This window comes from Microtus ochrogaster, unplaced genomic scaffold (assembly GCF_000317375.1).
Source record: "Microtus ochrogaster isolate Prairie Vole_2 unplaced genomic scaffold, MicOch1.0 UNK1, whole genome shotgun sequence".
In the NCBI taxonomy this organism is placed as follows: Eukaryota; Metazoa; Chordata; class Mammalia; order Rodentia; family Cricetidae; genus Microtus; species Microtus ochrogaster.
In genome coordinates this window covers 33,626,776-33,653,324 of record NW_004949099.1, presented here as the reverse complement: position 1 = coordinate 33,653,324, position 26,549 = coordinate 33,626,776, and the positions used below count along the sequence as shown (strand labels likewise).

General features: G+C 48.5%; 1 protein-coding gene across 1 annotated transcript in view; it reads left to right on the top strand.

Moving 5' to 3' along the window:
• Positions 1–26,549, top strand: part of Wnt5b (Wnt family member 5B) — a 110,784-nt gene that overhangs the window by 79,928 nt on the left and 4,307 nt on the right. The window contains exons 2-4 of the mRNA XM_005365118.2: positions 15,630–15,766; positions 17,489–17,736; positions 23,405–23,697. Coding sequence (XP_005365175.1) covers positions 15,648–15,766; positions 17,489–17,736; positions 23,405–23,697 — 660 coding nt within the window. The 5' untranslated portion in view covers positions 15,630–15,647. The remainder of the gene's footprint in view (positions 1–15,629; positions 15,767–17,488; positions 17,737–23,404; positions 23,698–26,549) is intronic.

The window sequence follows — 26,549 nt, the reverse complement described above, 5'->3', positions numbered from 1 at the left end:
GTTTGTGGTTTCTGGATTACATAGAGATACATAAATGGCATGAATAAATGAACATGGAAGTAAAGTCGGGCATGGTGGCACACATCCTTAATCCCATCACTCAAAAGGCAGAAGCAGGTGTATCTCTGTGAGTTCGAGGCCAGCCTGGTCTACAGAGCGAGTTCCAGGACAGCCAGCGCCGTTACACAGAGAAACCCTGCCTCAAAAAACCAAAAAATAAAATAGAAGTAAAACTGACTGAGGGGACAAAGGATGCTAATAGGAGCAGGGAAGGGTGGAGAAGGGGAGTTGGGGGTATGGGGTGAAATATGCTCAGCATATTATATATACATATATGCAAACTTAAAAATGCATTTCTAAAAGTTTAGGTTTGAAAAGTATACAAGAAAGAAACATTACCATGTTGCCCCTGGTCAGAAAAGTCATCAGTACTGAGGAAGCCCCAAGGGCCTGGCCATGGGGCCCCCACAGCTAAGCTGTTGTCATGGATGGGACTGGTTCTCAGAACAGGAAGGCATGGGTCCTCTGAGTGCCGGTTTGGACCAGGACAGGTAGCAAGCTCCCCCAGACGAGTCCGGAACCCGAGAGCTGCAGGCTGGGACTTGGCTGATGTGTCGAGAACCCTGCGTTATTGGCCGAGGTAACTGCACGCTGCCAGTGAACCCCACAAGAGGACTTTCCTTCTCCCTGTGGAGCTGCTAATCCAGGTGCTGCCTGGCCCCAGGGAAGCCTTGCTGAGACTAAAGCCCTGGCTTCCCAGCATCTCTGTAAGTGGCCAGGCTGTTGTTTCCTCAGGAATTTTCATCATATTTTTCAAATTAACATCTTAGTTTTTACAACTAGAAAGTGTAAATATGACCAAAGTATCTGAAGTTATGGAACTGTCGTATCAGAGGGAGATCTGGCATGGATCAAAGATTAATAAACCCTGTATTGATGTTACAAATTATAGTTATGTTGTTAACGTGAGTGAAGACTCATAGCCGCAGATGTAAAATGAAAGCAAAAGATGGGTTATCCCGTAGTTAATACACTTAATTCAATTAAATGGTATTAATTTAATGTGGTGAATATCTAGTTCTCATGTTAAATATGTACAACACGATTAAAATACTAAAATTTGAATGGTACAAGTAAAAAATTATATGGAGTTGTATTTTTCTTTTTTTCGAGACTGGGTTTCTCTATAGCTTTGGTGCCTGTCCTGAAACTAGCTCATGTAGACCAGGCAGACCTCGAACTCTCAGGGATCTGCCTGCCTCTGCCTCCCGAGTGCTGAGATTAAAGTTGTGTGCCACCACTGCCCAGCTATAGATGTATTTTTCTAATGGAAATAAACTAGACGTGTCACTTATAATTTAAAAGGTTGTTTCTGGGGGGCTGGAGAGATGGCTCAGTGGTTAAGAGCATTGCCTGCTCTTCCAAAGGTCCTGAGTTCAATTCCCAGCAACCACATGGTGGCTCACAACCATCTGTAATGGGGTCTGGTGCCCTCTTCTGGCCTGCAGCATACACAGACAGAATATTGTATACATAAATAAATAAATCAATATCTTTAAAAAAAAAAAGGTTGTTTCTGTGTATGACCTCAGGGGAATAATGGGCCAAGGATTTACTTCTATTCATACAGACAGATCATCTCAAGTTCTGTGTGCTCTGCAGCCTGGGCAGCTCGACCTAAACAGGAAGGCTGTGTAGCCCTACCTCTGGGTCTGGGATTACTGCCTCTTCACTGACTGCCTGCTCACACTGCCGAACCAAGGCAAGAGTTCTCCAGCCCCGGGCCCAAGGCATGTGGGGCAGTAACTCTAGGCTGGATCCCGCGGGCCTCCTCTCTAATCTTAGCCACTGGGAGAGGTGCTAGAAGGAGGATCCCTTGAGCCCAGGACTTTAGGCTAGCCCAAGCATCACTCCTGAGCTAGCCTTCTCAAGAAGAAAAAGAAAAAGTGCTGGCAAGATGGCTCAACGGATACAGGCACTTGCCTCTAAGCCCAAGAATCTGAGTTCAATCCCTGAGAGCCACATGGTGGACAGAGAGCGGTTCCCACAGGTTATCATCTGATAGGCACACACATAAACAAGTAAATAAACATGTTACAAAGGGGAGAAAAAGTGTAGAGCAGTCACAGGAATTCTGATCGCTTTTCCCTGGATAAGTTTTGGGGTGCTGGGGTACTTAGGGTGAGAGAGATGTGGGGAAAGAGATTGATTTTCAATCTATAATAAGGTCGGGGGTGCTGCTTGGAGCCGAGTGGAAGCCAAGAGAGGCTTTTCTGCTTTTGTCTTAGTCTTTGATGGTATTTTCTTAATGGTGGAAAGAAGCAGTAATTTTATTATTTGCTGCACACCACCCTAAGCTGCCCCCCACCACCACATCTGGTCGTATTCCATCTGTGTGATACTGGGCTATTTTCCATTGCCCTTCTGTGTTGACATTGGCTTTTAGTGTTTGGGTGTGTGGTTTCCTTTGACACAAACATGGACTCATTTCTTACCACTGAAATTTTCCTAGGGTGCTAGCTTCCCTGGCTTGGAGGGATGTGAGCCTGTGGGTTCGCATCTTTGGGTGCTGCCATTGCCTAAGCTTCCTGTGGTGTACTATATGGGCTATACAGGAGCAGAACAAAAGGAGGCTAGAACAAAAGCTGGCTCAGTGGTTCGCAATCATAAAAACAAGCGTTTGGATGCTAGCACCGCCTAATCCAGGCATCTTGCAGAAAAAGAATAGAAAAGAAAAAAATGCCTAGCACTCCAGCTTAAGGATCCTACCCACCCTTCTGGCCCCCTCCCCCACAGGCCCATGCATGCGCCCTTTTGAATGTATGTATGCTTGCATATACTAAAACATACATACACAAATCTATAAATAAAATCTAAAAACAAAACAAATAACAAAAAGACACCACTCGTAGGCAATCAAGGAGATGGCAATGCTGGGCACCTCAGTTCTTTTTGGCCCCTTCTGTGTGGAACTGAGTGTATCCCTTCATCCGTTTCTGCACTGCCTGGGCAGATCTGCTGGGCTCTTTCCCGGGCAGTAGCTTTGGCCACCCACCATTAACAGTGTTTTACAGAGGATGTTCATCAGGATTTCAGAACTCCCTGCCAGTTTCTTATATTATTACTACTGCTGCTGCTACATTTGCTTATTGCTCTTCTGTTTATTGTTTGTTTGAGACAGGGTTTCTCTGTAGCTTTGGAGCGTATCCTGTAGACCAGGTTGGCCTCTAGCTCACAGAGATCTGCCTGCCTCTGCCTCCCAAGTGCTGGGATTAAAGGCGTGCGCCACCACCGCCTAGCCCACTGTTTCTTAAAGGCATTTAAAACTAGTTTCTAAGTGTTTTTGAAAGCGTTATTTCCTTTTGCAGAAGGAACCCAGATGGCGGAGTGGGGTGGCGATTTCCTCATTCGAGTCAACTTTACCAGCACCTTGTCATCTAGACACACAGGGTGACTTCAGGACAGCGTCGTGGCTGCAGAGTGTGGTTAGGTTTGGAAAAGTGACTGGGCAAAAAGAAACAAACAAAAAACAGGGGAGGTTTGCGGGGAGCCAGAGAAGCTCTCCGATTCCACACTTCCTCTCCCAGCGTGATGGAAACACGGATCGAGTTACAGGATTTCTTTGGCAAAAACATTTTTTTAAAGCTAGATTTAGCCGGGCAAAGCTAGTGTCTTCCTGGCCAGTCGAGTCGAAGGATCCATCTGCCTTGTGTGTTACTGGCGGCATGGTTTGGGGACTCCCTGTAGAACCTATATTCACGTAAAAGCAGAAACCCCAGCTCAGTCAAATTCTGGGTCCTGGGTGAGATTTGCAATCCCTTTGACCTCAACTGAGATGTCACCGAAAGCATAAACACGGAGCCAATAGCACCGCTGGCAGTGCTCGAACTCCATTTATCCACAGTGAAAGACAAGCAGGCATACACTGGGAGGCACAGGCTGCACCAACTAGAGGACCAAGCGGACTAAGCTGATTCAGATAGCACAGCTAGAGTTGGCCACCTGCTAGCAGGCACAGGGGGATGCCTCCTTCTGTAAGATTCCTAATTATGGAAGAGGCATTGCAGATGCCTAATAGACATGTAAGATATCTATGCCCGCATGAGCATCAGAGAAATGCAGCTTAAAATGTGCTAACTTATTGTGAATACTAAAAGTCAGCTTAGTTATTAGACCTTACTTTGATTAAAAGATGGAAATTCTAAAAATGAACTTATTTGAAAGTGCAATTGCCCAGCAAGCTTGATGATCCAGCTGAACCAGACCTGTTCACTGGTCAATAAACGTGAGGGGTATTAACAATGGAACACAATGGTGTGGCTTTGGCTCTGATGTCCCCTCCCCCATCGTGCTGGGATGGACCCAAGCAGGCTGGGCAAGTGCCATAGCGCTTAGCTGCACACCCAGCCTCCTCTCTCATTGTCCAGTAGAGACGACAAGGGAGAGAAGTGTCGCCGCTGTGTAGGGCTGGAGTCTCGTTAGTAAACCTCCATGTGCTGCCATTTAAGCCTGGATGGTCAGTAGCTTCATGCCAGTGGCTGAAGGGCCAGGAGGCTAGGGGGGTAAAGTCATTTGCTGCCCAACCGCGCGCTGCCAAGACTCAGTGCCCAAGTTCAATCCCTGGCACCCACAAGGTAGAAGGAGAAAACCGATTCCCACAATTGTTCTCTGACCTCCATACAGGTGTTGTGGCATGTGTATTTGTAGCACACACACGCACACACACACACACACAATCACAATGGAAAAATAAAAATGCTGGGAAGATTCAGGTTTTTAAAAATACCTCAACAGTATTGTGTTTTCCTGTCTTTTCAGGTAGGCAAATGCCATATGCCCTCAGGAATAGAGGTTGGAGGACTGTTCCCTCATTCAGTGTCTGTCCTTAAAGAAGCAGGAAGCTTGGCTGCCTCTGTCTAATAACAATAAAACCCCCAAACCTCTAAATTCTAAAAGAGGCCTGTTTTATGTAAATGGCCAGCTATTAATCAAAATAATCTTGACTTTATAGATATTAAATATAGCATACGTAACATTTACTGGGATTTAATTGTAGGGCCATTTTCTGCTGAAATTATTTAGCCCCCCCCCTTTATGGTCCCTTTCTAGTCTTCCAACAGCTGCCTGCTCTCTCACTCCCAGATGGATGCACATACATAAAAGTTAGGGGGTGGAGAGGTGGATGCGTAGTCAAGAGCAGTTGGCTATAGAATCTCAAGGACCAGAGTTGGACCAGCACAGAGATAGCAAGCAGGTGTCTGACAGATGTCTGTTGTCCCAGCTCCAAGAAGAGTGGGGAGAGAAGCATCCCTGGGGCTTGCTGGCTGGTGGGAAAGACCAAGCTCTGTGTTCAGGGGGAAACCTGCCTTAAAGGAATAGGCAGAGCAAAAAAGAAGGTGCCTGAGCCCTGGCTTCTCTGTACACTCGTATGCATGAACATATGCTTAGTAAACAAATAAATCTTTTTAAAAAATTAGAAGCAGGGCCAGTCATAATGGCTCATGCTTTTAATCATGGCACTCAAGAGGCAGAGGCAGGCAGATCTTTGTGAGTGGGGCTAGCCTGATCTATATGGGGAGTTCCAGGCTAGCCGGGCTATACAGTGAGACCCTGTCTCAAAAAACAAGCAAATAAAAGGCTGTGATCCACACATGAGAGTGAAAGTGAGGATTCGCCTCTCCGAGTCTGGGTTACCTGTCTTAATAAATGACTTCGCAGTTCTGGCTCCATCCATTTTCCTGTAAACTGCATGATTTTATTTATGAAATTTCATTGTGTTTATTTGCCACGTTTTCATTATCCATTTATCTAGTGATGAATGTCTTGGTTGATTCCATTTCCTGCCTATTGTGAATAAAGCAGCAATAATAATGAACAAACAAGTATCTCTGTAGTAGGATGCAATTCCTTTGGGGCTATGTTCAGGAGTGATACAACTAAATCATATGGAAGTTCTGTTTTTAGCTTTTTGAGAAACCTCCATGCTGATATTCATAATGTGAACCAGTTTATGCTCTAAGAGGGTCAGTTTTCAAATACAGCCAGCAAAATGCCCCAACAGACACCTGCAATCCTCAGCACTTGAAAGACCAATTCAAAGGCATCACAAGTTCCAAACCCTTGGCTTGCGCAACTTACAGGAGCCTGTCATAAAACACAAGCAGGGGTGTGACCCGGTGATAGTGTGCTTGCCTAGTGTGCCCAAGGCTGAGTCCAATCCATAGCAACACCAATAACAGAAAAGTGTGCAGGTGAATCTAACACAAAGAAGACTAAGATAAGGCTTTGTGCTGGTCGAGGTTATGCTAACCCCTGTAACAATCCGCTCCCCCAAGATTCCATTGGCTCTAAAAAGCTGTGGTTTATTTTTATCCTCTGTGAAAACCCAAGCTGTGGTGGTGCACGCCTTTAATCCCAGCACTTGGGAGGCAGAGGCAATTCGAGGGTCTCTGAGTTCGAGGCCAGCCTTGTCTACATAGTGAGTTCCAGGACAGCCAGGGCTACACAGAGAAACCCTGTTTTGATAAAGAAAACAACAACAACAAAAACCCCAAGTGGATGTTCCGTTGTTGATCCACTGGGATCCACCAGGATCCACCGGGATCCGGGCAGCTTTCTGTCTTGGAACTCTGTCTTTGGCCCTGGCTTTGAAGGCTGTTGTTTTACTTAGTTAGATAAACAGCTTATAAAGAGGAAGCTCGCCGTTTCAGACCATTGTTGGCTGTGTTGCTTTGGGGCCTATGGTGAGACGGAGCATCAGGAAGGGAACCTGTGGTGGAGGACTGTTCACTCCATGGCTAAGATGTTAAGGAGACAGGCAAGGAGGCCCTAGGTCTCCATGTTCCCTTCAAGCGTCCAACACAGTGACCCAATTTCCTTCTATGAGACTGCACCTTGGAAAGGTTGCATCGCCTCCCAGTAGTCACAGGCTAGAGATGAAGGCTTTCACACAGGGACCGTGTTCTAAATAGAGCAGCCACTCTGCTCGCCTTCCTGGAAGCTACAGAATCATTTCTTCTATCAGCTCACTAGATCTCAGTAATACAGGGACATCTTAGCAATAAAAGCCAGGATATACAGTCACACTGTGTGCAAGTTGGATAACTGTCGAGCTCTCCAGAACAACTGAGCAGGAGAGACATCATAAGAGAACGAAGTGACTTCTTGGACACATATGTACAAGTCTAGGATGCAGAAGTTGCCCCTTCTTAGATTAACTGTAATTTATTTTCTTTTTTAATTTTTAAAAATTATATAATCATTTGTGTGTGAAACTGGCTTACAGTTTCAGAGGTTTAGTCCGGTATCATGAGGGTAGAACAGGGCAGTGTACAGGCAGACATGGTGTGGGAGAAGGACCTGAGAGTTCTCCATCTTGATCCACAGGCAGCAGAAGGAGACTATGTCCCACACTGGGCGTGACTTGAGCATATGAGACCTCAGTGCCCGCCCCCACGGGGCCACACTTCCCCCAACAAGGTCACACCTACTCCAACAAGGCAACACCTCCTAATAGTGCCCAAGCGTTCAAACACTTGAGTCCCTGTGGATGCCATTCCTATTCAGACCACTACAGTTCCCTGGCACTACAGTCATGTCAGTTCCTGAGGCTGTGCTGGACATGGCATGTGTGTGTGTACTGGGACATACACATGAGTGCATGTGCCACTGTGTGGTATGCAGACCAGATGACAAGTCTGCAGAGTTGGGTCTCTCCTTCCATCTTTACATGGGTTTCAGGATGGAACTCAAGTTGCTAGACTTACGTGACAAGCACCTTGACCCCTTCAGCCATCTCATGGTCCGGTTGTTCATTTTCATGACTCAATTGTAAATGATACATATACTTAAAGCTGTGTGGTTTTTTTAGGAATAGTGACCCCTTCTGATCAGCGGTGTGGGTGTGTAAGGTAGATAGATCCCCAGAGATCAAATGTACTTTAGCCTCCTAAGGTGACTTTTGTTATGGTGGGCTCTCCCCACGTTCATATGTGGTTGGAGATGATTGTTGGTTTGTTTTTCTTCCCCTGTCCTGATTGCTCTGTCTCTGTAGTGTTGGGGTAAAACCCAAGCCCTTACAAATGCTAGGCAAGAGCTATACCACTGAGTCATGCACGAGTCTTTGTCCTGTTTCTCTTTGACCAAGGGTAAGCAGTCTGCAATCTGAGGCCTGCACCATTAGATAAAACAGTCTTCTCCTGGTCTGTTCTCAGTGCTAGCTTGTCATTCTGCACCTATTTTCCTCTCCTGGAGCCCTGTGTTCTCCTCCTGCCCTTGCCATGTTTATCAGGTTTCCATAGCTTCTGACCCCTCTGCTGGAACCCACTCTCTCCTCCATCAGTCATTATGACCACTACTCACCACATTTTCTAAACACAGATCTGATGGCACTTCCACCTATGTGGTGCCTGGTGCAGCTCCTGTAAGCCACAGAACAAAGCCCAGACTCCTTGGTGGGTCCCCGGGACTCCCAAGAAGTGATCCCAGTGTGGAGGTTCTGCTGCATCAAGCACACACAAGTTCTGCCTGTCTCTGGATTTTGACATTGTACCCCATTCTAGTTTGCCTTCTATTACTGTGACAACCACTAACCAAGCGACTGGAAAAATGACTCAGTGGTTAAGAGCACTTGCTGCTCTAGCAGAGGACTTGAGTTTGATTTCCAGCACCAAAATGGTGGATTACAACCATCTGAAACTTACACAGACACACAAATACATAGACACACACAAACACATAGAGACACACACAGAGAGACAAACACTAATGGACGTATTGACACACAAACACAGACACACATACGCACGGAGACACACAAGCATGCACACATATATACAGACACACATACTGACACACTCACAGGTACAAACACACATAGGCACACACAAACACAGAGACAAACATTAATGGACGTATTGACACACAAACACTGACACACACACGCACGGAGACACACAAGCATGCACACACATATACAGACACACATACTGACAAACACACAGACAGACCCACACAGGTACAAACACACACAGACACACAGAGATGCATATACACTTTAGCATTGTTTAGAGAAAGGAGCAACTGCTTTCAGAAGACTGCATATGTGAAGCCAGCTTTACATATACAGGAGTGAGAATTTAGTAAAATGATAACTATAGCCATAATTAGCATATTACTATACAGTACATACACTGAAGCTCCTTTAGTGAACAGAGTGGCAAACTCAAAAGCCTTGGGAGCCTGTTTTCAAGTGAACGTGTGAGCGGTTGCAAGAATTACAGCAGAAGCCATGGGCAATGAGGAGATGAGTGTGTGTCCTCCTGCCCACCAGGGTATTCATGGTCCAGAAATTTAAGCCACTGTTAATCAAAGAGATTTGGCCACCTGTCAGTTAGGAGTCTGTCTGTTTGTTTTTGAGACAGGGTCTCAAGTAGTCCAGGTTAACCTCAAGGTCACAATGTTGCTGAGGTTGGCACTGAACTCCCGATTCTTCTGCGCCTCCACCTCCCACGTGATGTGCTATTGTGTAGGCCTGTCTCCATTTGCTGAAATAGTGTGGTTTCCCAAGGTCTCGAGGATTTTTTTTACATTTTAATCTAGTGTGTGTGTGAGTGTGTGAGCGAGTATGTGTGTGCGCATGTTGTGCCATGGCGTGAGCATGGAAGTCAGAACACAGCTTGTAAAAATCTGTTCTCTCCACCATGTGGGTTCCTAGCATCAAGTCACCAGGCCACACACCAGACACCTTTTCAGGCTGAGCCACATCACGGTCCTTCTCCAGCTCCTTTTAAACGATGCTCCAGTTCACAAAGGCAGAAGTGCTTTGAGTTGCTAGCACAAGGCGCATTTGTTCCAGGGAGCCGGTATAGGCAGGCTGTCAGTTTCCTAACCCACGCCCCCGTGGGCTCCAGAGCTCTGTACTGCGTACCCCTTCCCTCCCTGCGAACTCCAGAATTTTAAGAGTATGGAAGCCCCCTCATACTCCAGAACTCCACAGCAGACCAAAATCGGTTACTTTGCAAGATGAGAGCATCTAAACTCCTTTTCCACAGCCCTCCAATTCCTTGGAAACAAGCCTAAAGCTTTGGCTCTCGGAATAGTTTCCTAAGCCGTGATGACTTAGGGGCTGCCCATTTCTGCCTTCCTCGGAAGAGGCGTATTTTGAGACGATTGTAATACATCGAGATGCAAGTGGATGAAAATCCTTCTTTTGCCCAGACCTGCCACTTCCAGGAACCATGCACGCAGGGTTGGGAAGGGGGACAACCTGGAAACTAGGGACTCTGCTGACTTTTGACATTTATTTTCATAGTGTCTGTGCAATTGAGAGTAGGTCACGTATTTTTCCAGGGTTCGGGAAGCTGACTGACGGTTTGGGATTTTCTATTCCTGGAAACATGGAGATCTGAATTCTGGGTCCGTCTCCAGCTCTCCTTCTTTACCACAGATACACATACACACACACACACACACACACACACACACATACACACACACACACACACGCACACCACCTCCCCACAGATACACATACACACACACACACACACACACACACACACATACACACACACACACACACGCACACCACCTCCTCACAGGGAATGCCACGTGCATTCCTAGTTTAACTTCTCTCCCGAGTGCCAGAATTTATCTCTTCTACCCACTCTCTCTCTCCCTAAGGCACACCTCGTGACACATGAGTTCTCCAGGGGCTGCAGCAAAAGGTGGTAGAACTGGTAAACCTCCCTCCCTTCCCACCATAGATTTTTTAATTTTCATCTCCACCAACTGTGGAGGAAGTAGATCACACAAAGGAATGCCGTGCCTTAGGGCTAAGAGGATTCGCTGAGCAAAGCCGGCAAGGAAGAATGGGGGGCAGGGTAGAGGCAGAGACCCTTGGGAGAAATAATTAAGGCTGGCAGGGAAAGGCTGTGATAATTGAGCTGAGCAGAAGATGAGCATCTGGGGATTCCTTCAAGAGACTGGGATTTTCTGATAAAGTCTTCCCCGCATGATCGCATTAATCTTTGGTCACTGTAAGAAAAAAATGTCTGTTAAAGAAGAAAGGTATCTATGAAAACAGTTACGCCGGAGAGAGAGCTGGCTGGTGAACTAAATGGTGACCACTAGCAAAATTAAATAGATAGGTAGGTAGGTAGGTAGGTAGGTAGGTAGGTAGGTAGGTAGGTAGACAGACAGACAGACATGATATAGAAAGTAGCTTGGCCAAAGCCTGGTTTCCTCACAGTGAAGGGAAACCATGCTGCGTTGATTCCTGCCACAGAAACTGCTGGCTCACGAACAGGATGCTGGAGGCTGTGCTGATGTTCTCCATAGTTACCCCATCCTCCAATCGTATGTCACAGGGCTGTCTCTAAATTAGTAAACATTTGTTTAATGTTTCCTTTTGAGCCCGAATATTCTTTCTGTAAGGAGAAAAGGGGGCAGGGAAGGATCTTACTGTGCCTGGTGAGACTGGGAATGCACCGAGCTCCTCCATCCATGCTAGTGGGATCTCCTCTCAGTTTGAACATTTCCGCCCTACGATGTCCAATACAGGAACTCAGAAAATGGCAGAGAGCCACGATGTGCACATAGTATATGCACAGCCAAATGAGTGGCAACAGTGAACCGGCATTATCCATTACCCAGGGGTGCTTAGACACTCCAGGCCTCTTCTTCATCATGGTCCCTTCCCTCGCCCATCCTGGAGGGAACCTCCACGTGGTGCTGATGATAATCAGCTTGCTCTTCTGTATGGCTTACACCTATAGTCTCTGTGACTTGCTTTTCTGCGTTATGTTGTTAAGATTTGAGTACGTGGTTGCATGTGGCTATAGCTTGTTTATTTTTATTCCTACACAATATTTCATTGCAACCAGAGATCCTAGCTGGCCCATGCACCTCACTGTTGAGGACGCTGCTGACAGCATGAGGCCAGCTTGAAGCTGCTATCTTGTTACTTATTTGTTTATTTTTATTTGGCTGAGATTAGAACTCATGGACCGGCGCATGCTAAGTCTTGGAGCTCAGACTCAGGCTTGGTGCAGGCACTGCCATAGGACTGCTCTTGACGTACTTCCTGGTGCATAAAAATCTTCAGGGGAGGGGCCAGCATCACTGTGAACACATTTTTAAATGGTAACTGCTTTGTTTAGATACAACCCATGTCATCTAAAGTGAACAGTCCAGTACTCTTTAGGTGTGCACCAAGTGGTACTTGGTGGAATCCCAGGCTTGTGCAGCCACTGTCATCAGTCATGTGAGTTGTTGGCGTGATCCTTTCAACGTTCCACATACATGACTAACAGAGTAAGACATTGTCATGCTAGAGCTGTGGCTTGATTTGCTTGTGCTGAAAGTTCCATGGCCCTGAGGGGTCGTTAACACCCTAGAGTGATTGGTTTAAGGTATCAACAAGTAGACATGTATTATTAAAATATAAACGCGTTATTATGAAAAGGTGGTACATCGATTCAGTACCTGTCAGTGAGGATGGCTGCAGGAAAGTGGCCCTCAGATTTTCATGGGCATCAGTTGACTCCACGGAGCTGTCCTTTGTTCCCAGCACATGTGCCCACCCCCGACTCCTCACACAAATAAATAAATGTAATAAAATTCTTAAAAAGAATTGCAGTAAAAACAACAATAGCAGATTGCTGGACACAGAACTGAGTCTGGTAGAACTTGGCAATTTGAGGTTTTGTGTTTCTCATGGATTTTCAAGCGATACTGATACTAATCGATGCCGGCCACACTTTGAGAGTTTACAAAATTAGAAAGCTGAACGGTAGAGAATTTAATACAGAAGCCGTGAAGCAATTGGGAGACTAGAGGTCACTTAGCCAGCTCTTTGGCCTCTTAGGGTATGGCGGTAGGGGTGGAGAGTGGGAAGCAAGCTTTAAATGCACTCTGGAGACACGATCACTGGCAGTGATTTTGATGCATAGGACGGGGAGGAGCTGGAAAGACAGCAAGGTTTAAGGTGTAAATCCAGGAAGAGAGAACCGGCAGGCGGCAGGGAACCCTGGCTGTTTTACACTTCACTCGCTTGCCCATGGCTTCGTGGTCCAAAGGGTGGCACTCGGTAACTGGAGGAATGGGCACTTTCCTGGGTGATTGTTTTTGAATGATCCATGGTGATTAGATACCAGGCCTTGGAAGTACTCCCCGAAGCTCATAAGCAAGAGTCACCCCGAGAAGTCTAGACAAGGCTGAAGCCTTCTCTCACCATAATGTCTCATTTAGCCTTCTAAAGTCCTTCCTCTCTGACCAGAACATCAGGGTTCGTAGGACTTCAAGGCCCTGCTCAGGTCCCACAGTCTGCAGCAGCTATTCCTTGGGCTCTGGCTACATCTGTGTCCTGTCTGGATTTGAGGTATTTATACCCAGTGGGACCAAAACATCTGGTTAGCTCCACACCGTCCATCCCCACACACCCTGTGAAGGCATCAGAAGTGCAGATGACTGCCCAGCACCAGTTCTTGAACCCCCACTGGCCAGGACAGAGCTGCTAAGGACACTGTGTGTGCCTTGTTTCATGTTCCACATGTCTGATAGGCAGCGGGAGCAACACACATACAGGAGGCTTTTTTCTTTGACCGGTTGGTTGGGTTTGGGGTCATTTTTAGAATTTCATGTGAACTTGGTGGCACACAGGGTGGTGAGAGCTGCTGGGGGCCATTGCATTTTCCGCTTGTTTCTGAGGGGAATTTGCAAAGGTGTGGAATTTGCAACCCCTATGAATCTGGCCCTAGACTGCCTTTGGGCGTCTAACCTGGGCAGTCAAACTCAGTGGTTTTAGCAGGCACTGCCTGTCTCTGAAGTGATGCTGTTCCAGACTCCCAGGTTGAGTTTGGTTAGACATAGGACCTCAAAAAAGATTTCCTAGGAACCTGTTAGAGGGTGTGAGGTGGGAAACCTGGGGAGAGGAGGCTAGGGGATGTTGGTACCATCCATTGGGAGAAACCTATGCTACTTGGTAGTGTGGCTGTGTGAAAGACCCATGGGGTGGGTTGCTGTGGGGAGTAGGGAGGTTTCCAGTCTGTGGTAGTTTAGCCAGGGCAGCCAGAAAAGGCTGAATGGTCCCCAAGGACTGGGAAGAGAAGCTGGGGATGTTTGGACAAGGGGGCCCTTTGAAGTTGTTCCCTTGTGTGTTTCTATCCCAGGCCTGGACCCTCCCCCTCCATAAAGCCATTAGCTTCTGGAGCCAGCCTTATCTCTGCCCCATCTCTAAGTTCTACCTTCACAGACCTCCTATCTTGAGGTGGAGGAGGATTTATGGGAGGTCTAGGAGGAGGTGGGACGTCCCCTAGAGGAGGCGGTGAAGTCGGTTAGGAAAGTTGGAGTTGTTAGCGGCCCCGCTAAAGGCCGGATCATTTCCGAGCTGATTCTACATGACAAAAGCTGAGGAGCAAATCTCTCTTTGATCTGCCCCTTGCCGGCCCCACACACCTGCCTGTTGGTGCCCGGCCCCAGCTGAGACCTCCAGCAGGAAAACCAAAAGGGGGGGAACAGGCACGTCCCGACCCTGAATCCTGCTCTGGCCATCTTCAGCTCTTAGTGGTCCGAGGTCAAGCATTTCCTATACCGAAGGTCTAAAAAGCATCTGCCGCCCCCTCCCGGAGAGTCTAGAGACCCAGAAACTCAGCATCAGCGTGGTGAGCTAGCCTGGGACTGTCTGGAGCGTGTGCTGTGCCTGCGTGCGTGCATGCATGCGTGCGTACGTGCATGCGTGTGCGTGTGTGTACTGGAAATGAGAAGAGCCTAGCTGTAGGTGGGCGTTTGGTCGATTGCTCTAGGATGCCAAAGCTGTATTTTCCAAATGTGCCAGGTGTGTCTCAGCCAAGGCAAAGGTGGCAACATCATTGCAGCAAGGGAGGGGGCAGGACTCCCGGAAGATTTGGGAGAAGTGGCCCAGAGCCGGTGCTGTTCAAATGCTGCTGGAATCACATTCCATGTGGTCCTTCAAAGGCCAAAGTGTTGGAGGAGGAGACGGGTCGGGTCGCCAAAGCTTGCTCCTGGGAGGCTCCTGCACGGCCTTGATGTTCTTTCTCCCTGCTATTATTCCTTAAGGGTAAACAAGGATTTGCGTTCAGAAAACTTAAGAGCAGGGAGAAACGAGAGCACAGCCTATTGGGGTGTAGTCACATCCAATTCTGCAGGTGTTTAACCCTTAACCCCCACAAAGATGAGTCTGATAATTAAATCTCTGAACTGGAGTGAGTAGCTTTTGTTTTTGTTGTTGTTGTTTTTTTTTAAGTACAAAGGTGCCCCTTTGTCTCTGTGCTCTTGTCCTGGGCCCTAGAAGGTGTGCTTCTTACGTGCTGCACCAGGCACACTCTTCTTGAAATGGGCAATTTTCATTAGCTTTTCTGGCTTCACAGCTTGCTCCCTTCAGAATGGGGTCCTGAGTAAGGGACTCCAAGGCCCTGTGGTGAGCAGCTTCCCAGTAAGAGGAGGCTGGAAAGGAAGGGCTGAATTTCTCATGGGGAGGGGAAAGGGGTCAGAATTTGCCTTCGGATCCCTCCCTCTGAACATTTCTGCTTGCATTGTCTTCCTCTCTCCCGGGCTCCCCAGGTCTGTGGCATTTGCATGCTGACTCTGCTCTCCTTTTCTCTCTCCAGGGAGCTCCGCTTCGGAAGATGTTGGTCCCAGGGCACTGGGATGGGCTGAGGTTGACCATGCCCAGCCTGATGTTGCTGTTCATAGCAGCTCTGCTCTCCAGCTGGGCCCAGCTCCTGACTGATGCCAGCTCCTGGTGGTGAGTGAGAGAATTGAGGGGCTAGCTTGTGCCGAGGGGCTAGCCTGTGCCGAGGGGCTAGCCTGTGCCGACCTTGAGGCTGCTGGGGTAACCAAGATTACCCTTCACAAGCAGGGCCCCATGGGAGTGATCACACCTTTATCTGAGGAATACCAGGGGCTTCTGTCATCCCAGGAAGGCTGGGAGAGCTCATTTTCTCCCTCAAGCTCCCAGAGCTGAGGGCTTCAAGAGAAGAATGTAGGCTTTGGTCATGTGATTTCCCTGCCCACTTAGATCTTGTCTAAAACCCTTCCTGAAGGTGCCCCCCCAGCCTGTGAATTGTAACAAACAGCTTTTATTGTTATTTAGCCAACAAAAAATATCAATAGCATAAATGAGACTCTGAAATCCATTCTTAGAAACACACACATTATTTAAATTTTTTTCATTGGTGTTTTTGCCGTGGGTGTTATGTCCCCTGGAACTGGAGTTGCAGACAATTGTCAGCAGCCATGTGGGTGCTGGGAATTGAACCCCAGTCCTCTGGGAGAGCAGTCGAGTGGTCTTAACCTCTGAGCCATCTATCTCTCTCCAAGCCCCCCCCCCCCCGTATTATTAAGGCTGAGTCAGACAGACCATTTGAACCCAAATAATTCAAGGTCATCCTGTAGAACACAGTGAGACCCCTCATCACAAAAAAGTCTGTAAATATTTGTATGTGTATGTGTGTACAAGTATGTGTATGTATAGGTGTGGTGTTGTAGCTCTCTGTGTTTTTGTTTTTTGTTTGTTTGGGTTTTTTTGCTAGTAGAAGTAGATGCAGTAAAATTCCTACTAGATCAGTTTGAAGGTCGGAAGAGAGCCTTGTAGAAAGAACCAAGTAGGCTCTTTTGTGTTTGTAAGACCACCGTGTTTGCCAAGTAGACATGGAAATGGCACGGTTTGTGCCCAACTAGGGCTTTTATTCAGCTGCAAGTCTGTAATTCCTTCATCTAACTCAGCTCTTCATCTGTGATATGTGCCAGATGACGAATCAGCCCCCAAGCCTATGAGCAGAGGTCTGGGCTGCCGAGAGTTGGGAGAAGAGAATGGTTGGGGTACATAGTCACGTTAGGGTGTTCTGTCTTAAAGGCATGAGCAGATTTGATTAGGGGAATCAGTGACCTTCCGTCATGCACCCTGCACTTGGCTAAGCTCATATTCTTCCTCCTTCAATGAGGTCTGTGCACTCTACCGACAGCTCTCTTTTTCTGTTCTCAACCCCCAGAGAATGGCTGCCCCACTCAGCCTGTTTTGTCTGCCCTCCTCCTTTAAGACAGTTCAAATTTTTGTTGTGTTTTGGTTTGTTTGTCTTGTGTTGGTTTTTGTTTTTGTTTTTTTGTTTGCCTTTTTGATTCAGGGTCTTGCTATATAGCTGTGACTTTCTTGGATGGAAGTCACCGTACCGTGCAGATCAGGTTGGCCTCAAACTCACAGAGATCCACCTTCATCTGCCTCTCGCTTGGCTGGGATTAAAGGGGTGCACAGCCATACCCTACCATCTCCAACTGTCTGAGGCATATGGTATCTCACATAGCATTTGGGCTTGTGCCTCAGTTTCCCTCCAAATTCGTTGAAGGCATGCATTCTGTCTTCAAGTTCCCTTCTTACATTGGAGACTTGGTGGAGAGGGATTTCATGAATGCATAGAGCTGCAGCTGGCACATTCACTGCGGGCCTTCCCCCTTTCTGCATTGCTTGTAGGTCGCTAGCTCTGAACCCGGTGCAGAGACCTGAGATGTTCATCATTGGTGCTCAGCCTGTGTGCAGCCAGCTTCCCGGGCTTTCCCCAGGCCAGAGAAAGCTGTGTCAGCTGTATCAGGAGCACATGTCCTACATCGGGGAGGGAGCCAAGACGGGCATCAGGGAGTGCCAGCACCAGTTCCGGCAGAGGCGGTGGAACTGCAGCACTGTGGACAACATGTCTGTCTTTGGCAGAGTCATGCAGATAGGTAAGAGGCCACTTGAGCTTGGCTCGGTCACAGGATCCTTGTCTTCACACCCGGGGGCATGTCTCCTCCCCGGTGACTGGTCCATTGGTAGCATGAATGGAAGCCTCGTGCATCCTGTCGGGCTTGGGAACGTGTTAGGAGGAAGAGGGAGCCCCACAAGTCACAGCAGTAACTGCGTTCCTCTAGGTCAGACTCACCCCGGGGCTGTCTGACTCACTCTGGGAGGGAACAGACAGACGGAAGTCTGAGTAAGGAGGGAGTGGTTCAGAGGCCTGCCTGCCATGGCTGCCTTTGCCTCTCAGTGCTGGAAAGGGCCTTTTCAGAAGTCTTTACAGAGGGGAGGAAAAAGAATCCCAAACTGCATGCTTGACATCTAAGATTTTCACTTCTTCCCCTTGAGCCCTTGAGCAGAAGGTGAAAACTTGGTGCCAGGTTGGTAATAGCGGTCATTAACCGGATCCAGGCCTGGCTTTCCCCTTTGTGAAATGTGGGAGAGGAAGATGAGAGGGCCACTGGGCAGGATCTGCTTCCCCCTCCCCTGTCCCCCAGCTGGTGAGAGCTCCGCTGGCCTATTGCCCAAATGGAGGTGTGATTTGCGTCTAATTGTCTTGGGTCCTTTTGAAATGCCATCCTCCCCTCCCTGGCAAGAAACTGAGAAACCAGGCTCTATTCTGCTGGGTCTCATCTCCAGGACCATAAAAGGAAGGTGTTGGTAGCCTTGTCTCTGCCTTCTCCCTGGACAGCTCCCTCTCACTACAGCATTCTGGAGTTAGCTGGTGCTGAGACTTTCCCAAAGCAGGGTTGGTTCCAGCAGGATGTTTGGGGGTAGGTAGAGATTTTAAAGTATTCTATTAGAACGAACCCCTCCCCCCACACACACACATACACTCACACACTTACTCCAAACATCTTCCCCAGCCTTAAATTGAAAAGTGAAAGTTTCCTTTGACCTCTGCCTTTGCCTTTGGGATCAGCTCTGGCTGTAGGAATGTGCTTGTGTCCGCGATGGCCCGAGGGGCAGTTTTTTTCCCCAGAAACCTGACACGGCTTTTGGTGGGGTTTACTTACTAATTCCTGAGGAGCCCTCCTGGCACTCTTTGGCACAGTACCTATCCTGCCTAAGCAGTTTTGGGTGGGACCATGACACCAGTGCAGGCGGGGAGTGGCGTCTTTGTCTTGCAAACACGAGAATCTAATTTGATCTCCAGCACCCGCATAAAAGGCATGAGAACCCAAATTCAATCTGCAGCACCCCCATAGAAAGATGGGTGCCGTGACACATGCTTGTAACCCCAATGTTAAAGAGGCAGAGACAGTCAGATTCCTAGGACTTGCTGGCAGCCAGCCTAGCCAGACCTGTGAACATCAGGCCCCAGTGAAAGATCTTGTCTCCAAAAACAAGGTGGCCTGCTCCTGAGGAACACGGTTGTGAGGGAGTGTGGTGGAGAGCTGCCCTGGGTTGTTCTGAGACAAGACTGACACCATTTTATTGTCCGGGGAATAAGAGCTGTAGACTGGGTCCTGATGGGAATGCGCATCTACCTGCACACGTCACACTCACCTGTGTGTTCCAACGGGGTGGGGTATGAGGAATAGACACTGTGAGTCTGATTGCATCGTAGGGTGACTGGCTCAGGGCAGACCTCACAGAGCAGGTACCTCTCGCTTGATCTGTTTTAGTTACCAGCAGGAGCGCTTTGGTCTGTCTGATTTCCCCCACTCTTCTTCTGTTTGTTTGTTTTCTTTTTTCATTGCTGTTATTTGTTTGTTTGAGATAGGGTCTCTCCACATAGCCCTCCTGGTTGTCCTAGAACTCTATGTAGACCAGGCTGGGCTTGAACTCATGGAGATCAACCAACCTCAGCCTCCCTAATGCTGGGATTAAAGGCTTGTGCCACCACACCCCAGCTCTCCCACTCCTTTTCGTAGCCTCCCTGAAGGCTCTCCTGACCTGAGCAAGCAGCCGTCCTTCCTCCTGTGCCCAGGGTAGCTCCTTCTAGGATCCAGGGAGGTTATCACTAGACTCTCCTCTTCTTGATGCTGCAACAAAAGTCATCACCAGAGGGCAGCAGAGCGGCTCAGAAGAGTCAGCCTGGCTTCCAAAGCCCCCGCGGGAGCAGTGGGACAGCTGAGGAAGTGGAAGGGCTGACCGTTTAAGTTTCCCTGGAGTCGGAGAGATGTGACGTCTCTCCAGTAACCCTGTGGCCGTGGCATGCTGGCCTTGTATCACTGGGATGGTTTGGCTTTACTTTAGTCTGTGACTGCTTCACGTCTAGATTGCGCCCCCTCCCCCCAGCAATACACACACACACACACACACACACACACACACACACACACACACACACACTGCTTATCTAACCTGTTATAGATTTCCATGCAATACTCTCTTACCCAAGACCCAGGTGCTACCCCGTGCAGTTAACTAACACTGCATACCCTCAGAGTCTGGTCACACCCTTCCAGCAAAGGCAGAATGAGTCCAGTGTGCTGGCGGACACTTTCAGATGCCATAACCAGAAGTCAGCTTGGTGTATTACATTCAGAGATGGATGCATGGTTTCAGGAGGCATTTGGAGAGGGCCGGTTGGACTCTGAGAAGCATATTTGCCAAAGGAGGGTAAAAGAAATCAGACATATGCAGCTTGGGAAAGGAACACATAAAAGGCATGTTTCTTGTTTTCAAACACTGGAGAGCTGTCAAATGGATAGAGGATTAGGAAGTGCCGTTCCAGCAGGCAGACATTACAAGGAGGCGTATTTTGGTTTCATATGAGAAGGAACTTTCTAGTGATAGAATCGTTTATAAAGAGAAAGGAAAAAAGATGAATAAGTGCTTTGAAAGACCAGCTATTTTTCTGAGGAATGCCGGGAGATAATGCTTGTGGAGAAGGGAAAGGGACCCTGGGCTGAGGAGGCTCTGTCCTGCCCCAGGGTGTGTCAGGGCTTGGGAGCATTTCTGGAAGACTTCTCAGGCATGACTCACTCAGAACAGGGCCCAGCCTCCTTCGTTAAGAGCACATAACACTCTTCCAGAGGACCCAAGTTTAGCTCCCAGTACCTACGTTATCAGACTGCTCATAACTGCCTTTGACTCTAGTTCCAGGAGATCCAGCACCCTCTTCTGGCCTCCACAGGTACTACATGCACGAGCACATTTCCCTATGAAGATATGCACAATTTAAAATTCAAAGAGTTTCTTGGACTATCTTACTATCCCAATATTCACTGCTACAGTCAGCACTGGGGCAGGCGTCAATCAAAGGGGTGGAGGCTCCAGGGGGTGTTCCTGTTCACAAACGGCCAGAGCTGATCATTAACTGTGGAAAACTGATTCACTCCGTGTGGTTCTGATTTCTGACACCGCTGTGTGGCGCCAAGGTAATCAAGAAGTAGGGATCACTCCAGACTTCCCTCTCAGATTCATTGTATCAATTGTATGCACGTATGTGAGCCTATGTGTGTGCATGCAGAAGCCAGAGGAGGGCATTGGAGCCTCTTGACCTGGGTGCTGGGAACCAAACTCCAGCCTTCTGCAAGAGCAGCAAATATTTTTAACTGTGGCGCCATCTCCGCAGCCTTCATACCTGTTAATTGACTACAGGCTTCTGCCTCTTCACCCTCCCAGTGTGGAGACTTGGGAGTCACAAAGGAGAGCAGATCATTCTGCCTGGTACAGTATCAAGGCCAGGAAGAATCGGTGGCCTGCCAAGAGCTGCTTCTCTCGGTGTCCCACACTAGTGTCTTCTGTTATTTGTTAAAGCAGCTGTACGGGGGTATCATTCCTGTCACATACAATGCACCATTTAACGGTGTACATTTAGTGGTCTTCAGAGTACGTAGCCACTTAGTCCAGCATTTGTACCGTCCCTTAACTGTCACTGTCTAACCCCCACCCCCGGCCCTGGGTTACAGCTAATCTCTGTGGATTTTCCCCATTCTGAACATCCCTATAAATAGGATCAAACAATAAATGGCCTCTTCCCTTGATGCAATTATTTAAAGTTTTATCCATGTTGTGACATATGTTGGTACTTCATTCCTGTTACTATTTCACTGTATGGCTAATGGCACATTGTTTTTATCCATCCATTGATAGATAATTGGGTTCTTTCATTCTTTCTCTTTCTTTTCTTGTGGTCATTATGAATCATGCTGCAATGAGCATCCACGGAGAAACATTTGGATGCATATCTCTGTTTCCATTGGGCATATTTTTAGGAATGGAATTGCTGGGTCATCTGGGAACTCTGCTAACATTTTCAGTTGCTGCCAGGCTGGTTTCCAAAGCATCTGCACCCAATAACATTCCCATCCCCGGTGCGACAGCATGCAACGTGGGAGGCTGTTAACATTCCCATCCGCCATGCAACAGAGCATGCATCGTGGGAGGTTATTTATTTATTTATTAAAGATTTCTGCCTCCTCACCGCCACCGCCTCCCATTTCCCTCCCCCTCCCCCAATCAAGTCCTCCTCCCTCATAAGCCCGAAGAGCAATCAGGGTTCCCTGCCCTGTGGGAAGTCCAAGGACCACCCACATCCTTCCAGATCTAGTTAGGTGAGCATCCAAACTGCCTAGGCTCTCGTGGGAGGTTGTTAACATTCTTATCCACCATTCAACAGCATGCACCATGGGAGGCTGTTAACACTCCCATCCCCAGTGCAACAGAGCATGCACCGTGGGAGGCTGTTAATATTTCCATCCACCATGCAACAGAGCATGCGCCAAGGGAGGCTGTTAACATTCCCATCCACCATGCAACAGAGCGTGCATCGTGGGAGGTTGTTAACATTCTCATCCACCATTCGAGGCTGTTAATATTCCCATCCCCAGTGCAACAGAGCATGCACCGTGGGAGGCTGTTTTTTTTTTCCCAGATAGCTCTGGGTGTCCTGAAACTCACTGTCTAGACCTCAAAATCACAGAGATCCACCTGCCTCTGCTTCCTAAGTGCTGGGATTAAAGGCGTGGGCCACTACCTGCACTGTGGAAGTTTTAAAGTGGATTGCTGTAGCCATAAAGAGGAACATAGTTGGGACTCTATGGGAGATTACTGGGGGCTGAGACTTCAAGGGTGACTCCCCAGTGCTCTTGAGTTGATGGACATCGTGAGGCCAAGGAAGAGAGCTGGAAATGTAGGACTGTTGTCTGTCACCTTCTATTCCTGGCCTCTGCCAGGGTCTCACTAGACAGCAGCAGCCACGAAGAGGACAGACACACAGATGTGTAGCTTATGGATGGGAGAGAAATGGTATCTGAAGGAGAAGCCATTCTTGTTTGGGTGCGGACTTGCTCTATTAATCTCTTAATTTCCTCTTCGGTCTCATTCTGTTACTCCCGCATGGTCCCTAAGTTGCAGAAAGCCCATTCCCCCTCTGCTTACAGCTCCTCCCAGGAGTGACTGTTAGGGTCCTGTGAAGCACAGTGATTGAGTGTTGACCAGGCCTGGAGGGTTTCATAGAATAGAGCTGGGACCAAGAGGCAGAAGTCAGAATGGGCCAAGGTCAGCCCATGGCAAGGAGTGTCTAGCCATCAGTGCTATGGGAAGGGCAGGCATCTCCTGGGACACTGCTTCCCACACGGTAAGCCACAAGCAAGCAGAGGGAGGGAGAGGCCGTCAGCGGAGGACAGTGACCTGCTTACCGTCTGTTATCCCCTGCTGCAGGTAGCCGGGAGACTGCCTTCACCTATGCAGTGAGTGCTGCCGGGGTGGTGAATGCCATCAGCCGCGCTTGCCGAGAGGGTGAGCTGTCCACCTGTGGCTGCAGCCGGACGGCGAGGCCCAAGGACCTGCCACGAGACTGGCTGTGGGGTGGCTGTGGGGACAATGTGGAGTACGGCTACCGCTTTGCCAAAGAGTTTGTAGACGCCCGAGAGCGTGAGAAGAACTTTGCCAAGGGATCAGAAGAGCAGGGCCGAGCCCTCATGAACCTGCAGAACAACGAGGCTGGCCGCCGGGTAAGCCATCTGTTCTCCTGACCACTGCCAAGGAGCTAAGGGTGTGGATGTATACCCTTGTTACTGAGCTGCTCCCTTTCCTTGTGCACCACTTCTACTGTGATTGTCTTTCTTTCTAGGGGTGTGGAGGAGTAGCTTTGTTTCTTGGTTGGGGGTGGTTTGTTTTGGGATAGGATCTCATTTTAGTTCTGGCTGGCCTGGAATGCACAGTGTAGAACAGGCTGGCCTCAAACTCAAGAGATCCACCTGCCTCTGCCTCCTGAGTGCTGGGTTTTGTTTTGTTTTTGTTTGTTTGTTTGTTTGTTTGGTTGGATGGGGTTTCATGACAGGGTTTCTCTGTATATAGCTATGGCTGTCTTGGAACTTGCTCTGTAGGTCAGGCTGGTCTCAAACTCGGAGATCTGCATGCCTCTACCTCCTGAGTGCTGGGATAAAGATATAGGCCACCACTGGCTGGCTTGTATTTGTTTTTTAAAACAAGGTCTTGTTGCCCAGGCTGATCTCAAACTCCTGAGCTCAAGATATCCTTCTGTCTCAGTTTCTCAGGAGCTGGGACTACCTACAGGTGCCTATTATAGCACCTGGCTCCTTACTGTCATTTTTCTAACTTTATCTCTTCAGAGGGACTTCAATTCCTTCAAGACTGAGGTGCAGTGTTTTATTATAGACAGAAGTTTCTGTCCTGCCCAGTCTCGCAGCCATCCGGTCCCAAATAAACACACAGAGGCTCATATTAAATTGCTTGTCCTATTGCTCAGGCTTATTACTAACTAGTTCTTATGACTTTAATTCACCCATATTTCTTGTCTATGTTTAGCCACGAGGCTTGGTTCCTTTTCTCAGGAAGGCATTCTCATCTTGTTAACTCTGCATCTGGCTGGTGACTGCCTCTCTGCCTTTCCTCCTCCCAGAATTCTTCTACCCTGATTGTCCCGCCTATACTTCCTGCCTGGCTACTGGCCAATCAGTGTTTCATTAAACCAAGACGAATCACAAATCTTTACAGTATACAGAGCATTATCCCACAGCAGTGTTTTGTCTTGGCCAACCCTCCTCATGATGATTAGATGTTTCGGTCATTAAACCTAGCCTTGGATTTGTTGTTGTTACAGCATCAGATGAGCCCGGGGCTGACTCTGAGGAGTTGCTATGAGCAGATACAGAGCCACAGCCCAAACACATTCAGGGGTGATGGATGGTGGATGCACTCTGGACTGGGAGGTTTTAGGCTGAAGTGCCTAAAGTGATGAGGAAACAACTGTCTTCAAAGCTTCAGGTTTAGTAGAAGATAAAACATGGGTAACTCGCCACAGCAATGCATAGCTGGGTGTTGCCCGTTGTCCCCCATCCTCCCCCGTTGCCCCTACAACCTCTGGGGGGCAGCACCATGGCAGCTCTGCTCCCTTACTCCTTGCAGATTTCTTAAATGGCACTTCTGAGAACAGCTGCCCCATGGTGGCCCATCGCCTGTCTCTTTAGCTCTTGAATGGCCTCTTTCAAGATCAGACAGCTATAATCCCAGGTACAAAGGAGGCTGAGGCAGGATGATCGCTTGAGCCTAGTTCACTGCCAAGCTGGGTGAGACCTCAAAAACAAAACAAAATAGGCCTGAACGCAACCCAAACCTTAAGATCTTTCCCGCTCCCTAGAGGCTTCTGCACCGGAGCCCGAGTAGAGCCTTTCTCGCTTTCTCGGGATATTTCTCACCCTGCTTCTCCCTGGTGAGGGTCAAGCTTTGCTGGCTGTGGTTCTTGGGACACCCTTCACTGGGCTTTGCACGGTCCAACACACGATACAAGAGCAGTTTCTGTGTAGCCTCCTAATGGTTAAGAAAGAGGTCTGCTTCACAGAAGGAGGGAGGGGGCTCTGTGTCAGCCCTGCTCTGAGCTCATACCCAGCACTGTCACAGTGCCAGGAACTAGGCGGCATTCTGATCTGTACTGAAGGTAGAGGGGAGACATTGCCTTCCTTCCCTTCACAGCTTGACCCTACTCTTGCTGTCTCCTTGTTTTATTGCCCTTAATCATTTGTTTGTCCTGGCCCCTTCTCTGCTGCCTTCCTCTGTCTGGCTCCCAGGCTTTAGCTCCTTCCTCCAGACCGCACGCACACCTCTTCCTCAGCCCTTTGTCTCTCTGCCACAGGCTGCTCCAGGGTGGGAATGCTTGTCCTTCTGTTTTCTCTAATCCCTGTCCAAGGAGCGCCAACCATCAATCAGCACCTGGGACGACGGTATTAGGTCTGGCTCTCACCTCCTCATCTGCACAAAGTGGCAGGGTTGAAAAGAGCCCAGACTAGTACTTTAAGACCAGAGTAAGCGAGACCAGCAACAGACTGCCTGCTGTCTGCCATCTTGTCCAACAGCAGAAGCCCCACGTGCTGTGGCAGAAACCTCTCTGGACCCATAAGCAACCTGGCAGCTTCCTGTGGACACAGGGGCAAGCCCAGCAAGCTGGTACTGCTCAAGCACACAAGGAGGTCTTTGCAGATAAAAAGGCCTGCTGGGCAACAGTGGCAGATGCCTTTAATCCCAGCACTCAAATGGCAGAGGGAGGTGGATCTCTGTGAGTTCAAGGCCAATGTGGTATACAGAGCTAGTTCTAGGACAACCGGGACTACATAGTGAAACCCTACCTTAAAAAAAGAAAAAGGACTTCAGGGAGGGAGGGTGGAAGCCTGTGTCTCGCTGGTGACGTACCTATCATGTACCAAGTACGGTACTATGAGATGGGTGTGGCCTGGGACCTTAATATTTGCCTGTGTCTCACTGGTGACATACCTATCATGTACCAAGTATGGTACTATGAGATGGGTGTGGCCTGGGACCTTGATATTTGCCTGTGTCTCGCTGGTGA